The sequence below is a fragment of the Kogia breviceps genome, chromosome 11, assembly GCF_026419965.1.
Source record: "Kogia breviceps isolate mKogBre1 chromosome 11, mKogBre1 haplotype 1, whole genome shotgun sequence".
In the NCBI taxonomy this organism is placed as follows: Eukaryota; Metazoa; Chordata; class Mammalia; order Artiodactyla; family Physeteridae; genus Kogia; species Kogia breviceps.
In genome coordinates, this window is record NC_081320.1 from 40,403,065 (window position 1) to 40,418,269 (window position 15,205).

A 15,205-nucleotide genomic window follows, 5' to 3' on the forward strand; every position below is an offset into this window, starting at 1 on the left:
ATAGAGACCGAGGACTGAAGAGAGGCTGAGTTTGTCCGATGTACTCTCACGTCAGGTAGTCAGTCACATTTGCCAGACTGTTGTGTGGCCCTGCCCCTTTCCCAGAATCTGTAGCAGGCACGTTGATGCCAATGCTTGTCATGTCCTTGGGGTGCGAAACCCTTGGGGGCTCCTGAAAGTCCTAAACACAGGAAGGAGTGATTTAGGAGGGTGACGTGGGAGCAGAGAACTTTAGGAAGAACAAAATTGTCCTCATGTGTTTGGGAAATGTGCCAGATGGAAAAGAGATGAGGTGTGCCCTGGGGTGTACCATTCCAGAAGGCAGACTGAGACTGATGCGTGCCAGGGAGTCAGATTCTGAATTTGGTATAGACTGCTGTAGCAACTAGCAATGCCTAGATCTGTCTAGAGACTGCTGGGTTGTCTGTCACTGCAAAGTTCCTGTACAGGCTGATGCCCACTGATTGGTGATATGATAGAGGGGGGCTGATATAAAGGATGCTCTAAGATATTGTGAATCTACACTATTTTACAATTCTTACCCAGGACTCGGAGCTCCTCGTTCGTGAGCTGCAGAGTTCCTTGGATGTCTGCTCTGACATGTTTCATCCTTTGACATGTACCACTCATTTTTCAGGTACAATACAAAGAATAGTTTTGCACAAAGCCCGAAGGGATATACTGAAGGAGTGATCGGAAAAGAATAATACATAGGTATGTATTTGCATTGCCTTTCTCCAAATATTTGCGACAGGGTAGCTGGTTAGTGGCTGCTTTCTCGTGCTCCAGCCCTTATAATGTTATCACCTCAGAATATCACAGGGATTGGAGCCTGTCTGTCTCTGCCCATGGCCCCTAGTTTCTTCTTGTCATTGCTTTCGATACTTTGTAAGGCTCTTCTCTTTTCCTCCTGCTCACAGCAGACATTGAGTAACTTGTAGTTGTTACTGAGATACATATTTCACAGTATAGTCCTTTAGAAATGAGAAAGGTTTACTTATTGTGGAAAACAGTGTCGGCTCCTGGGAGTGTTAGTGTCACTTGGTAATGTTTTTCCTAGGGCTGCCATGGTAACTGTCGTTGCCTGCTGACTCCCTAAGGTTTGAAAAGAATACTTCCTTGGATCTCAGATGATAGTGGTACATTCCTTCATTCATTTATTCATTCAGGAAATATTTTCTGAGCACCATGTATGTGCCAGGTACTTTTAACATGGACAGTGAACGAAAGAGACAAAATTCCTACCCTAGTGAACTGTACATTCTGACTTAATTGGCTTGGGCGAGGCCTGGCCATTGGTAGCTTTTAAAACCCCTCCAGCTGGGTTTCAGAACCACAGGTATAAATGAAGCACTTTAGGAATTGCAAAGGCATTGCAGAAATCAAAAGTGGCTATTTGTATTCCTTCACTATTCCTGCATTTTTCTGCCTGCATCAGGACTGTTGTGCAAGTGCTTATCATTTTCTTTTCAGCCCTTTTTGTTGTTTGTCTGGACCTGTTATCCCTCTTTCTAACCTAACACCCTACCCCCTTGTCTTTCAAACTCCAGTCCATCATCTCTTTGGGATTTATCGTAAACTTGGTGGGAAGCCATTTCAGGGTATAAACAGAGAAGTGGTGTTAGCAGAGATGCCTTTTTCATACACCATGCAGGCTATTGTAAGAGAATGGCTAGGAGGGGACAGGTGTAGATTTGGGGAGACTCATTAGGAGACTGGCTTTGTGCACAGTGGTTGCCTTGGAGATGGAGTAAAGCAGGCAGGTTAGAGTCCTATTTGGAAGGTTAGTGATGGCTTGGAGGTGAATAGGAGTTAGTGATGAATTGGATGTGGGGAATGTGGTTAAGGATGTGTAACTGAGTAAACGGAGGTGCTACTTACTGAAATGGGAAAAATTTTCTGCCCACATATTGGCCTGATAAACACCTTCTCACCCTTTAGACCTTGAATCAGAGTTTACTTCTTGTTTAAGTATATTTTATTTTATTTCATTTTTATTTGGGCTGTGGTGCCAGCTTGCAGGATCTTAGTTCCCCAACCAGGGATTGAACCCAGGCCCCCTGAATTGGAGGCACGGGGTCCTAACCACTGGACCACCGGGGAATTACAAGCAGAGATTTTTTCTTTCTTTTTTAAATATAAGTTTAAATTAATTGCTTAATTAATTATTTATTTATTGTTGGTTGTGGTGTGTCTTCCTTGCCATGCATGAGCTTTCTGTAGTTGCGGCAATTAGGGGCTACTCTCCATTGAGGTTCACGGGTCTCTCACTCCAGTGGCTTCTCTTGTTGCGGAGCACGGGCTCTATTCGCGCAGGCTTCAGTAGTTGTGGCGCGTGGGCTCAGTAATCGTGGCTCGCGGGCTTACTTGCTCTGCAGCATGTGGAATCTTCCCGTACCAGGGAGCAAATCCGTGTCCCCTGCCTTGGCAGGCAGATTTTTTTTTTGTTTTGGGGTTTTGTCATTTAAATTAGATGTTTATTCATATACTAATTTACATCACAAAAGAAATTTCTCATTTTATAAGCCATTATTGTGTCATTAAAATTAGAAAGTGTGCCTGTTTAACTATGTTTCTGGAATGAATATTTCAACTATTTCTCAAGTCTGATTTAAGAATTTTATTTATCACTATTCCAAAAAAGAAAAGCTAGTTGTTGAGCTGATATATGATAATATTAGTAGCTTACAACTAGAGTCAATACATCATTCTTCACATTAATAAATTATGTTTTGCATTACTTTTTTATTTTCAACTGTTTTTATTTTTAAAAACATCTTTATTGGAGTATAACTGTTTTACAATAGTGTGTTAGTTTTTCCTTTACAACAAAGAGAATCAATTATACATATACATATGTTCCCATATCTCTTCCCTCTTGCATCACCCTCTCTCCCACCCTCCCTATCTCACCCCTCTAGGTGGTCACAAAGCACAGAAGTGCTCTCCCTGTGCTATGTGGCAGCTTTCCACTAGCTATCTAATTTACATTTGATAGTGTATATATGTCCCTGCCACTCTCTCACTTCGTCACAGCTTACCCTTCCCCCTCCCCATATCCTCAAGTCCATGCTCTAGTAAGTCTGTGTTTTCTACCCGTTCTACCACTAATCTCTTCATGACATTTTTTTCCCTTAGAGTCCATATATATGTGTTAGCATACGGTATTTGTTTTTCTCCTTCTGACTTACTTCACTCTGTATGACAGACTCCAGGTCCATCCACCTCATTATAAATAACTCAGTTTCATTTCTTTTTATGGCTGAGTAATATTCCATTGTATATATGTGCCACATCTTCTTTATCCATTCATCTGTTGATGGACACTTAGGTTGCTTCCATGTCCTGGCTATTGTAAATAGAGCTACAATGAACATCTTGGTACATGACTCTTTTTGAATTATGGTTTTCTCAGGGTATATGCCCAGTAGTGGGATTGCTGGGTCGTATGGTAGTTCTATTTGTAGTTTTTTAAGGAACCTCCATACTGTTCTCCATAGCGGCTGTATCAATTTACATTCCCACCAGCAGTGCAAGAGGGTTCCCTTTTCTCCACACCCTCTCCAGCATTTATTGTTTCTAGAGTTTTTGACGATGGCCAATCTGACCGGTGTGAGATGATATCTCATTGTAGTTTTGATTTGCATTTCTCTAATGATTAATGATGTTGAGCATTCTTTCATGTGTTTGTTGGCAATCTGTATATCTTCTTTGGAGAAATGTCTATTTAGTTCTTCTGCCCATTTTTGGATTGGGTTGTTTGTTTTTTTGTTCTTGAGCTGCCTGAGTTGCTTATAAATTTTGGATATTAATCCTTTGTCAGTTGCTTCATTTGCAAATATTTTCTCCCATTCTGAGGGTTGTCTTTTGGTCTTGTTTATGGTATCCTTTGCTGTGCAAAAGCTTTTAAGTTTCATTAGGTCCCATTTTTTTAATTTTTGTTTTTTATTTCCATTTCTCTAGGAGATGGGTCAAAAAGGATCTTGCTGTGATTTTTGTCATAGAGTGTTCTGCCTATGTTTTCCTCTAAGAGTTTGATAGTGTCTGGACTTACATTTAGGTCTTTAACCCATTTTGAGTTTATTTTTGTGTATGGTGTTAGGGAGTGTTCTAATTTCATACTTCTACATGTAGCTGTCCAGTTTTCCCAGCACCACTTATTGAAGAGGCTCTCTTTTCTCCACTGTGTTTCCTTCCCTCCTTTATCAAAGATAAGGTGACAATATGTGTGTGGGTTTATCTCTGGGCTTTCTATCCTGTTCCATTGATCTATATTTCTGTTTTTGTGCCAGTACCATACTGTCTTGATTACTGTGGCCTTGTAGTATAGTCTGAAGTCAGGGAGCCTAATTCCTCCAGCTCCATTTTTCGTTCTCAAGATGGCTTTGGCTACTCGGGGTCTGTTGTGTTTCCATACAAATTGTGAATTTTTTTGTTCTAGTTCTGTAAAAAATGCCAGTGATAATTTGATAGGGATAGCATTGAATCTGTAGATTGCTTTGGGTCATAGAGTCATTTTCACAACGTTGATTCTTCCAATCCAAGAACATGGTGTATCTCTCCACCTATTTGTATCATCTTTAATGTCTTTCATCAGTTTCTTATAGTTTTCTGCATACAAGTCTTTTGTCTCCTTAGGTAGGTTTATTCCTAGATATTTTATTCTTTTTGTTGCAATGGTAAATGGGAGTGTTTTCTTAATTTCACTCTCAGATTTTTCATCATTAGTGTATAAGAATGCCAGAGATTTCTGTGCATTAATTTTGTATCCTGCAACTTTACCAAATTCATTGATTAGCTCTAGTAGTTTTCTGGTAGCATCCTTAGGATTCTCTATGTATAGTATCATGTCATCTGCAAACAGTGACAGCTTTACTTCTTCTTTTCCTATTTGGATTCCTTGTATTTCCTTTTCTTCTCTGATTGCTGTGGCTAGAACTTCCAAAACTAGGTTGAATAATAGTGGTGAGAGTGGGCAACCTTGTCTTGTTCCTGATCTTAGTGGAAATGGTTTCAGTTTTTCACCATTGAGAACGATGCTAGCTGTGGATTTGTCATATATGGCCTTTATTATGTTGAGGAAAGTTCCCTCTAGGCCTATTTTCTGCAGGGTTTTTATCATAAATGAGTGTTGAATTTTGTCAATAGCTTTCTCTGCATCTATTGAGATGATCATATGGTTTTTCTCCTTCAGTTTGTTGATATGGTGTATCACGTTGATTGATTTGCATATATTGAAGAATCTTTGCATTCCTGGAACAAACCCCACTTGATCATGGTGTATGATCCTTTTTATGTGCTGTTGGATACTGTTTGCTAGTATTTTGTTGAGGATTTTTGCATCTATGTTCATCAGTGATATTGGCCTGTAGTTTTCTTTCTTTGTGATATCTTTGTCTGGTTTTGTTCTCAGGGTGATGGTGGCCTCATAGAATGAGTTTGGGAGTGTTCCTCCCTCTGCTATCTTTTGGAAGAGTTTGAGAAGGATAGGTGTTAGCTCTTCTCTAAATGTTTGATAGAATTCGCCTGTGAAGCCATCTGGTCCTGGGCTTTTGTTTGTTGGAAGATTTTGAATCACAGTTTCAATTTCAGTGCTTGTGATTGGTCTGTTCATATTTTCTCTTTCTTCCTGGTTCAGTCTCGGCAGGTTGTGCATTTCTAAGAATTTGTCCATTTCTTCCAGGTTGTCCATTTTATTGGCATAGAGTTGCTTGTAGTAAACTCTAATAATCTTTTGTATTTCTGCAGAGTCACTTGTTACATCTCCTTCTTCCTTTCTAATTCTATTGATTTGAGTCTTCTCCCTTTTTTTTAAGATTTATGCTTTATTTATTTATTTTTTTTTAAACATTTTTATTGGACTATAACTGTTTTACAATAGTGTGTTAGTTTTTCCTTTACAACAAAGTGAATCAGTTATACATATACATATGTTCCCATATCTCTTCCCTCTTGCATCACCCTCTCTCCCACCCTCCCTATCCCACCCCTCTAGGTGGTCACAAAGCACAGAGGTGATCTCCCTGTGCTATGTGGCAGCTTCCCACTAGCTATCTAATTTACATTTGGTAGTGTATATATGTCCCTGCCACTCTCCCACTTCATTACAGCCCACCCTTCCCCCTCCCCATATCCTCAAGTCCATGCTCTAGTAAGTCTGTGTTTTATTCCTGTCCTACCGCTAATCTCTTCATGACATTTTTTTCCCTTAGAGTCCATATATATGTATTAGCATACGGTATTTGTCTCTCTCCTTCTGACTCACTTCACTCTGTATGACAGACTCCAGTTCCATCCACCTCATTATAAATAACTCAGTTTCATTTCTTTTTATGGCTGAGTAATATTCCATTGTATATATGTGCCACATCTTCTTTATCCATTCATCTGTTGATGGACACTTAGGTTGCTTCCATGTCCTGGCTATTGTAAATAGAGCTACAATGAACATCTTGGTACATGACTCTTTTTTTTTTTTTTTTTTTTGGTTAACATTTCAAACATGTATAACCAATGAACATGGCCTAAGTTTTTTTTTTTATTGGTACTCACTTCAGAAACTTGAATCCACAGATATAAGCAGTATATAACCAGAAAGTTACAAGTAAACACAGATTATACATGCAAATTTCTGTTCACAAAGGTCACATATGCAGTATATGAATTAGAAGCGTGCGTCTAAGATTATGGCCAAACTGTTTTTAAAATGCAGAAATGTAAAATTACATCTTGAAAATATGAAGAGATGGTCTACACACTTCAAAAATCAAATGTGCGGGCTTCCCTGGTGGCGCAGTGGTTGAGAGTCCGCCTGCCGATGCAGGAGACACGGGTTCGTGCCCTGGTCCGGGAGGATCCCACATGCCGCGGAGCGGCTAGACCCGTGAGCCATGGCCACTGGGCCTGTGCGTCCGGAGCCTGTGCTCCGCAGCGGGAGAGGCCACAACAGTGAGAGGCCCGCATACCGCAAAAAAAAAAAAAAAAAAAAAAAAAAAAAAAAAAAAAAAAAAATCAAATGTGCTTATACCAGATGTATGACAGCTACAGGATTCAAGTGACAAGCAATATCTCAAGAAATTAATACTGGTCAAAGAGAATGGGAATATTTTTATATTTCACTGAAAAATACACTGACTACTAGAATACGAAATCTAGCAGGAACTTAGGGAAAAAATTACAAAATCTAAAGCCAATTACTTAATATTTCTTATTACCTAAACAGCATGACATTAAAAGAAAACTGCACCTGCATTTTAATTACCAATCTCACATTAATGAAGTTCTCAAAAAATGAAACAAAACAAAAAATGCTTCGAACTGCAAATGAAAAGTCTGCAAGGCTCAGATTAAAATGTGGAATGTTTCAGATGAAAGTAATAAAAATACAATTGGTTTTGTTCTTTATTGAATGGAATCAAAAGTTTTGACATTTCTTTGAAGCTTGGAACTACTAAATTTCATTTCTCTGAATGTTTCTACCTATCTTTCTTAGTGGTGCAAGTGTCTTAAGTAGCATATGAAGTCAGTCTCTACCAAGTATTTCTGTCTGTTACCATTTTGATAAAACAAAAACAATTCTTCATTAACTTAACCGTATATGTATTTTTGCTATAACACTTAACACATGAACAGACATCTATTATTTTTCCACTATAACAAAAGAGTACAATAGTTTTCTTCTAACTATCTGTATTGTATTTAAAAAAGGTTAACATTTAAAAACAAAGAACCATTATTTTCTTTGAAATCATTAAGCTTCTTGCACATCTTAAGCTTCCTTCTTCTGCCTGCGTTCTTCTGCCAATTTATTCAGAAATTTCTTTAATTTCTGATAATGAGGAAGGCTGCTGCAATGAGTATTCTTTGCAACTTCTTCATTTGTATAAAAGAGTGAACACAGCTTACAGTAAAACCCTGTTTTAGGTATCACATAGTCTATACCAACAGGAACATTGGGCTGATATGGTCCAATTCTATACTCATCTGGGATTGTATAGTCCTCCTTGTTTTCATCACTTTGGCCATCTGCGTTTTCACTTGTATCTTTGTTGGGATCATCAGCGTTCTCAGCAGATTCAGCACCTGGTTCTGTATTTTCCTCATTTTTAATTCCATTTTCCAACGCTGCTTCGTTTTCTTGGTCAAGTTCCTCGATCTTGTCCACCTTTTTAAGCTTTTTCTTCGCAGTTGCTGAAGCACTCGCATTTGCATCTTTTTTCACAACTTTGTCAGAAGGTTCCTTTTTCCCATCAGATGCCACATCCCCTAAATTAGCAAGATCTGTCTCATCTCCCACTGAACTGCCACTTTCTAGCAGTGCTGCTGCTTCTTCTTCATCTACAAGTAGCTCATCTTCAGATTCAAGAAGCATGTTAGGTTCTTGTTCTGCCTGGTCATCCTTTGTATCTTTTTCACCATCTTCTCCTGATTTCTCTTCTTGTTCTTTACCTTCGGTTGTACTTTCAGTCTTCTGGGAACCATCAGTTTTGGATTTCTTATCACTTGGAGATTCTTTGCCATCTGGAGAGTAAGATCTTTTCCGGGACTTATCTTTTTTCAGTAAGTCAATGCCTCTGTTGGGAATCCTGAGTACCAATTTTTTGTATTTTTCAGACAGGTCAACTTTTACACATCTCCCTTGAAACCAAAGAGCCTTTTTCAAACAGTGGTCAACCATTGCCATTGCATCTTCTCTGGTCTCCATCTCAATAAAGGCCTGACTTTTCATCCTCATCAGTATATAATTCTTAATCTTCCCATAAGGCTCAGCAAGCTTGAGGACAGCACTGTCAGAATAGCCAGAATGAGGTAAATTGCTGAGATGTATCACACGTCCAAGCTCTTGTTTTTGATCAAACTTCTGGTCTGGCTTCCCTTCAGGTTTCTTTATTCTTTTATACTTCTGGGACAAATGAACTCTCACTGGCTTGCCAAATACTAATGCTGGTGTGGTTGTATAATAATCCACTGCAGCCTGAGCATCTTCTGTGGTTGCCATTTCAATAAATGCCTCATTAATTTTATTTAGAATCAGATGATTTGAAATAACTCCAAATGGTTCCACCAGCTGTAATAGTTGATATCTCAAGTTCTTCCCTCGCTGGAAATCCATGATGTGAACAACTCGGCTAGTTTCCACTCTGCCCTTTTGCATGTGTCTTGGTCCTTGCAGGTTTCCATTTCCAGCACCCAGATTTCCTCTTGGTCCAACTGCTGGTCCCCCAAGATGAAATGAGGGAGGCGGAGGTCCCAGAATTCCTGGTGCTGGGTTTGTAGACTGCTGCAACATGAATGGATCACCCATTGTGTGTCCTGTATCATTGTCAGGATTCCATTCTGGGTAGATTTCAAGAAGAAGCTGGCATCGACGACTGTGACTTGCTCCATTGATATGTTGACTCCACTCCTTATTAGAATGAACTGGCAAATCACATATAGAGCACAGATGGGGATAACCCTTCGGTAAGAGTCCATGGAAGTCTTCAATATTGCTACTTGGAGGAGCGCCCCTCTTTTTCTCAAAGAGAGATCTCTCTTGTAAGGGGCCAGGACCACGTCCCATTCTCTCATACTCACTGTCAAATTTATGATAGTTATGCGAGGTCTCACCAAAAAAGGAATCATCCCTACACCTTTCTCCATCTCTTAATCTGTCATCTTCATAATCCATTCTGTCATAATAACCAGATTCTTGAGAACGACTTCCATGGTCATAATCAAGCACTGGGTTGAGACTAGGACCACGATCATCAAAACTATCTCTTCTAAAGTGCCTTTTTTCTTCCCAATCGTCCCTAGGTACTCTGTATGGTGGCTCCCGTGTAGCAGATCTGCCATCTCTACCATAACTCAATGTAGGGCCTTCTTCAGTTCTCCTCCTTTTAAGCTGTAGAAGGATTTGGGGCAAGTTCTCAGGAGTAATCTTGTCCTCTGGATAACGACTCAGTTCATCTAAGTCTCTAGCAGACAGACCAAAGCTGGCCAAAATGTTACTGGCCTGGTCTGCATCTCCACGGTGTTGAGAAGACAAAGGGAGCGGACCTCTACTTCCAATGTTAAATATAGACTGCAAATTATGGGAAGAAGTACTAGCAGAAGACAGTGCACTATGAGCTCCTTGTTGATTCAATGAAGAACTCATTCCAAGATTCATTAAACTAGCAAGGCGTGCAGTACCCTGGTTCATCCTTCCAAGAGATGCTGGCATACTTAAAGACTGGGTAGCAGCAGCAAGAAGGCCTATTCCTGCTGCAGACAGGTCACGCCCATGACCCTGCGAGTCCCTACCGAGAGATGACTGCTGGAATGACTTGGACATTGTAGAACTATCTCTTGTCTAGTTTATAGATTTAAAAAAATTTTTTTAGAAGATGGCCAAAAAGAAAGCTCAAACTAGAAAACTAGGTTAACTTTGCTTCAAAAAATGGTAACGCCAAGAAAAAGGATCAATAAGGACTGTAGAATCTTCTTCAAGCTGAGAACCAGCAGACAACTCTTAAGGAGAGGGAGAGGGAAAAGAGGCACCTCTCTCCAAGCGAGCGGGACGCTGAGACTCCTCCATGACTCTTTTTGAATTATGGTTTTCTCAGGGTATATGCCCAGTAGTGGGACTGCTGGGTCATATGGTAGTTCTATTTGTAGTTTTTTAAGGAACCTCCATACTGTTCTCCATAGTGGCTGTATCAACTTACATTCCCACCAGCAGTGCAAGAGGGTTCCCTTTTCTCCACACCCTCTCCAGCATTTATTGTTTCTAGAGTTTTTGATGATGGCCAATCTGACCGGTGTGAGATGATATCTCATTGTAGTTTTGATTTGCATTTCTCTAATGATTAATGATGTTGAGCATTCTTTCATGTGTTTGTTAGCAATCTCTATATCTTCTTTGGAGAAATGTCTATTTAGTTCTTCTGCCCATTTTTGGATTGGGTTGTTTGTTTTTTTTGTTCTTGAGCTGCCTGAGTTGCTTATAAATTTTGGATATTAATCCTTTGTCAGTTGCTTCATTTGCAAATATTTTCTCCCATTCTGAGGGTTGTCTTTTGGTCTTGTTTATAGTATCTTTTGCTGTGCAAAAGCTTTTAAGTGTTATTAGGTCCCATTTGTTTATTTTTGTTTTGATTTCCATTTCTCTAGGAGATGGGTCAAAAAGGAACTTGCTGTGATTTATGTCATAGAGTGTTCGGCCTATGTTTTCCTCAAGAGTTTGATAGTGTCTGGCCTTACATTTAGGTCTTTAACCCATTTTGAGTTTATTTTTGTGTGTGGTGTTAGGGAGTGTTCTAATTTCATACTTCTACATGTAGCTGTCCAGTTTTCCCAGCACCACTTATTGAAGAGGCTCTCTTTTCTCCACTGTATATCCTTCCCTCCTTTATCAAAGATAAGGTGACCATATGTGTGTGGGTTTATCTCTGGGCTTTTTATCCTGTTCCATTGATCTATATTTCTGTTTTTGTGCCAGTACCATACTGTCTTGATTACTGTAGGCTTGTAGTAGAGTCTGAAGTCAGGGAGCCTAATTCCTCCAGCTCCATTTTTCGTTCTCAAGATTGCTTTGGCTATTCGGGGTCTTTTGTGTTTCCATACAAATTGTGAAATTTTTTCTTCTAGTTGTGTAAAAAATGCCAGTGGTAATTTGATAGGGATAGCATTGAATCTGTAGATTGCTTTGAGTAGTAGAATCATTTTCACAATGTTGATTCTTCCAATCCAAGAACATGGTATATTTCTCCACCTATTTGTATCATCTTTAATTTCTTTCATCAGTGTCTTATAGTTTTCTGCATACAAGTCTTTTGTCTCCTTAGTTAGGTTTATTCCTAGATATTTTATTCTTTTTGTTGCAATGGTAAATGGGAGTGTTTTCTTAATTTCACTCTCAGATTTTTCATCATTAGTGTATAAGAATGCCAGAGACTTCTGTGCATTAATTTTGTATCCTGCAACTTTACCAAATTCATTGATTAGCTCTAGTAGTTTTCTGGTAGCATCCTTAGGATTCTCTATGTATAGTATCATGTCATCTGCAAACAGTGACAGCTTTACTTCTTCTTTTGCTATTTGGATTCCTTTTATTTCTTTTTCTTCTCTGATTGCTGTGGCTAGAACTTCCAAAACTATGATGAATAAGAGTGGTGAGAGTGGGCAACCTTGTCTTGTTCCTGATCTTAGCGGAAATGGTTTCAGTTTTTCACCATTGAGAACAATGCTGGCTGTGGGTTTGTCATATATGGCCTTTATTATGTTGAGGAAAGTTCCCTGTATGCCTACTTTCTGCAGGGTTTTTATCATAAAAGAGTGTTGAATTTTGTCAATAGCTTTCTCTGCATCTATTGAGATGATCATATGGTTTTTCTCCTTCAGTTTGTTGATATGGTGTATCACGTTGATTGATTTGCGTATATTGAAGAATCCTTGCATTCCTGGAACAAACCCCACTTGATCATGGTGTATGATCCTTTTAATGTGCTGTTGGATTCTGTTTGCTAATATTTTGTGGAGGATTTTTGCATCTATGTTCATCAGTGATATTGGCCTGTAGTTTTCTTTCTTTGTGACGTCTTTGTCTGGTTTTGGTATCAGGGTGATGGTGGCCTCATAGAATGAGTTTGGGAGTGTTCCTCCCTCTGCTATCTTTTGGAAGAGTTTGAGAAGGATAGGTGTTAGCTCTTCTCTAAATGTTTGATAGAATTCGCCTGTGAAGCCATCTGGTCCTGGGCTTTTGTTTGTTGGAAGATTTTGAATCACAGTTTCAATTTCAGTGCTTGTGATTGGTCTGTTCATATTTTCTCTTTCTTCCTGGTTCAGTCTCGGCAGGTTGTGCATTTCTAAGAATTTGTCCATTTCTTCCAGGTTGTCCATTTTATTGCCATACAGTTGCTTGTAGTAATCTCTAATAATCTTTTGTATTTCTGCAGAGTCAGTTGTTACTTCTCCTTTTTCATTTCTAATTCTATTGATTTGAGTCTTCTCCCTTTTTTTCTTGATGAGTCTGGCTAATGGTTTATCAATTTTATTTATCTTTTCAAAGAACCAGCTTTTAGTTTTATTGATCTTTGCTATTGTTTCCTTCATTTCTTTTTCATTTATTTCTGATCTGATCTTTATGATTTCTTTCTTTCTGCTAAATTTGGGGTTTTTTTGTTCTTCCTTCTCTAATTGATTTAGGTGCAAAGTTAGGTTGTTTATTCGAGATGTTTCCTGTTTCTTAAGGTATGATTCTATTGCTATAAACTTGTCTCTTAGAACTGCTTTTGCTGTATCCCATAGGTTTTGGGTCGTCGTTTCTCCATTGTCGTTTGTTTCTAAGTATTTTTTGATTTCCTCTTTGATTTCTTCAGTGATCACTTCATTATTAAGTAGTGTATTGTTTAGCCTCCATGTGTTTGTATTTTTTACATATCTTTTCCTGTAATTGATATCTAGTCTCATAGCATTGTGGTCAGAAATGATACTTGATACGATTTCAATTTTCTTAAATTTGCCAAGGCTAGATTTGTGGCCCAATATATGATCGATCCTGGAGAATGTTCCATGAGCACTTGAGAAAAAATGTGTATTCTGTTGTTTTTGGATGGAATGTCTTATAAATATCAATTAAGTCCATCTTGTGTAATGTATCATTTAAAGCTTGTGTTTCCTTATTTATTTTCATTTTGGATGATCTGTCCATTGGTGACAGTGGGGTGTTAAAGTCACCTACTATAATTGTGTTACTGTCGATTTCCCCTTTTAAGGCTGTTATTATTTAGCTTATGAATTGAAATGCTCCTATGTTGGGTGCATAAATATTTACAATTGTTATATCTTCGTCATGGATTGATCCCTTGATCATTATGTAGTGTCCTTCTTTGTCTCTTGTAATAGTTTTTATTTTAAAGTCTATTTTGTCTGATATGAGAATTGCTACTCCAGCTTTCTTCTGATTTCCATTTGCATGGAATATCTTTTTCCATCCCCTTACTTTCAGTCTGTAAGTGTCCCTAGGTTTGAAGTGGGTCTCTTGTAGACAGCATATATATGGGTCTTGTTTTGTATCCATTCAGCCAGTCTGTGTCTTTTGGTGGAAGCATTTAATCCATTTACATTTAAGGTAATTATCGATATGTATGTTCCTATTATCATTTACTTAATTGTTTCGGGTTGTTCTTGTAGGTCTTTTCCTTCTCTTGTGTTTCTTGCTTAGAGAAGTTCCTTTAGCATTTGTTGTAAAGCTGGTTTGGTGGTGCTGAACTCTCTCAGCTTTTGCTTGTCTGTAAAGGTTTTAATTTCTCCATCAAATCTGAATGAGATCCTTGCTGGGTAGAGTAATCTTGGTTGTAGGATTTTTTCCTTCATCACTTTAAATATGTCCTGCCACTCCCTTCTGGCTTGTAGAGTTTCTGCTGAAAGATCAGATGTTAACCTTATGGGGATTCCCTTGTGTGTTATTTGTTTTTTTTCCCTTGCTGCTTTTAATATGTTTTCTTTGTATTTAATTTTTGACAGTTTGATTATTATGTGTCTTGGCGTGTTTATCCTTGGGTTTATCCTGTATGGGACTCTCTGTGCTTCCTGGACTTGATTGACTATTTCCTTTCCTATATTAGGGAAGTTTTCAACTATAATCCTTCAAATATTTTCTCAGTCCCTTTCTTTTTCTCTTCTTCTTCTGGGACCCCTATAATTCGAATGTTGGTGCATTTAGTGTTGTCCCAGAGGTCTCTGAGAATGTCCTCAGTTCTTTTCATTCTTTTTTCTTTCTTCTGCTCTGCAGTAGTTATTTCCACTATTTTATCTTCCAGGTCACTTATCCGTCCTTCTGCCTCAGTTATTCTGCTACTGATCCCATCTAGAGTATTTTTCATTTCATTTATTGTGTTGCTCATTGTTACTTGCTTCCTCTTTATTTCTTCTAGGTCCTTGTTAACTGTTTCTTGCAATTTGTCTATTCTATTTCTAAGATTTTGAATCACCTTTACTATCATTATTCTGAATTCTTTTTCAGGTAGACTGGCGATTACCTCTTCATTTGTTAGGTCTGGTGTGTTTTTATCTTGCTCCTTCATCTGCTGTGTGTTTTTCTGTCTTCTCATTTTGCTTATCTTACTGTATTTGGGGTCTCCTTTTTGCAGGCTGCAGGTTCGTAGTTCCCTCTGTCTTTGGTGGCTGTCCCCAGTGGCTGAGGTTGGTTCAGTGGGTTGAGTAGGTTTCCTGGTTGGGG

At 38.7% G+C, this 15,205-nt stretch overlaps 1 protein-coding gene across 1 annotated transcript; it reads right to left on the reverse strand.

Annotated features, from left to right (window-relative positions):
- Positions 1 to 7,383: 7,383 nt before the first annotated feature.
- Positions 7,384 to 10,549, reverse strand: LOC131765341 (matrin-3). The gene has a single exon (XM_059078871.2). It carries the CDS (start codon positions 10,316 to 10,318, stop codon positions 7,769 to 7,771), a length of 2,550 nt encoding a protein of 849 aa, XP_058934854.1. The 5' UTR covers positions 10,319 to 10,549; the 3' UTR covers positions 7,384 to 7,768.
- Positions 10,550 to 15,205: the final 4,656 nt, after the last annotated feature.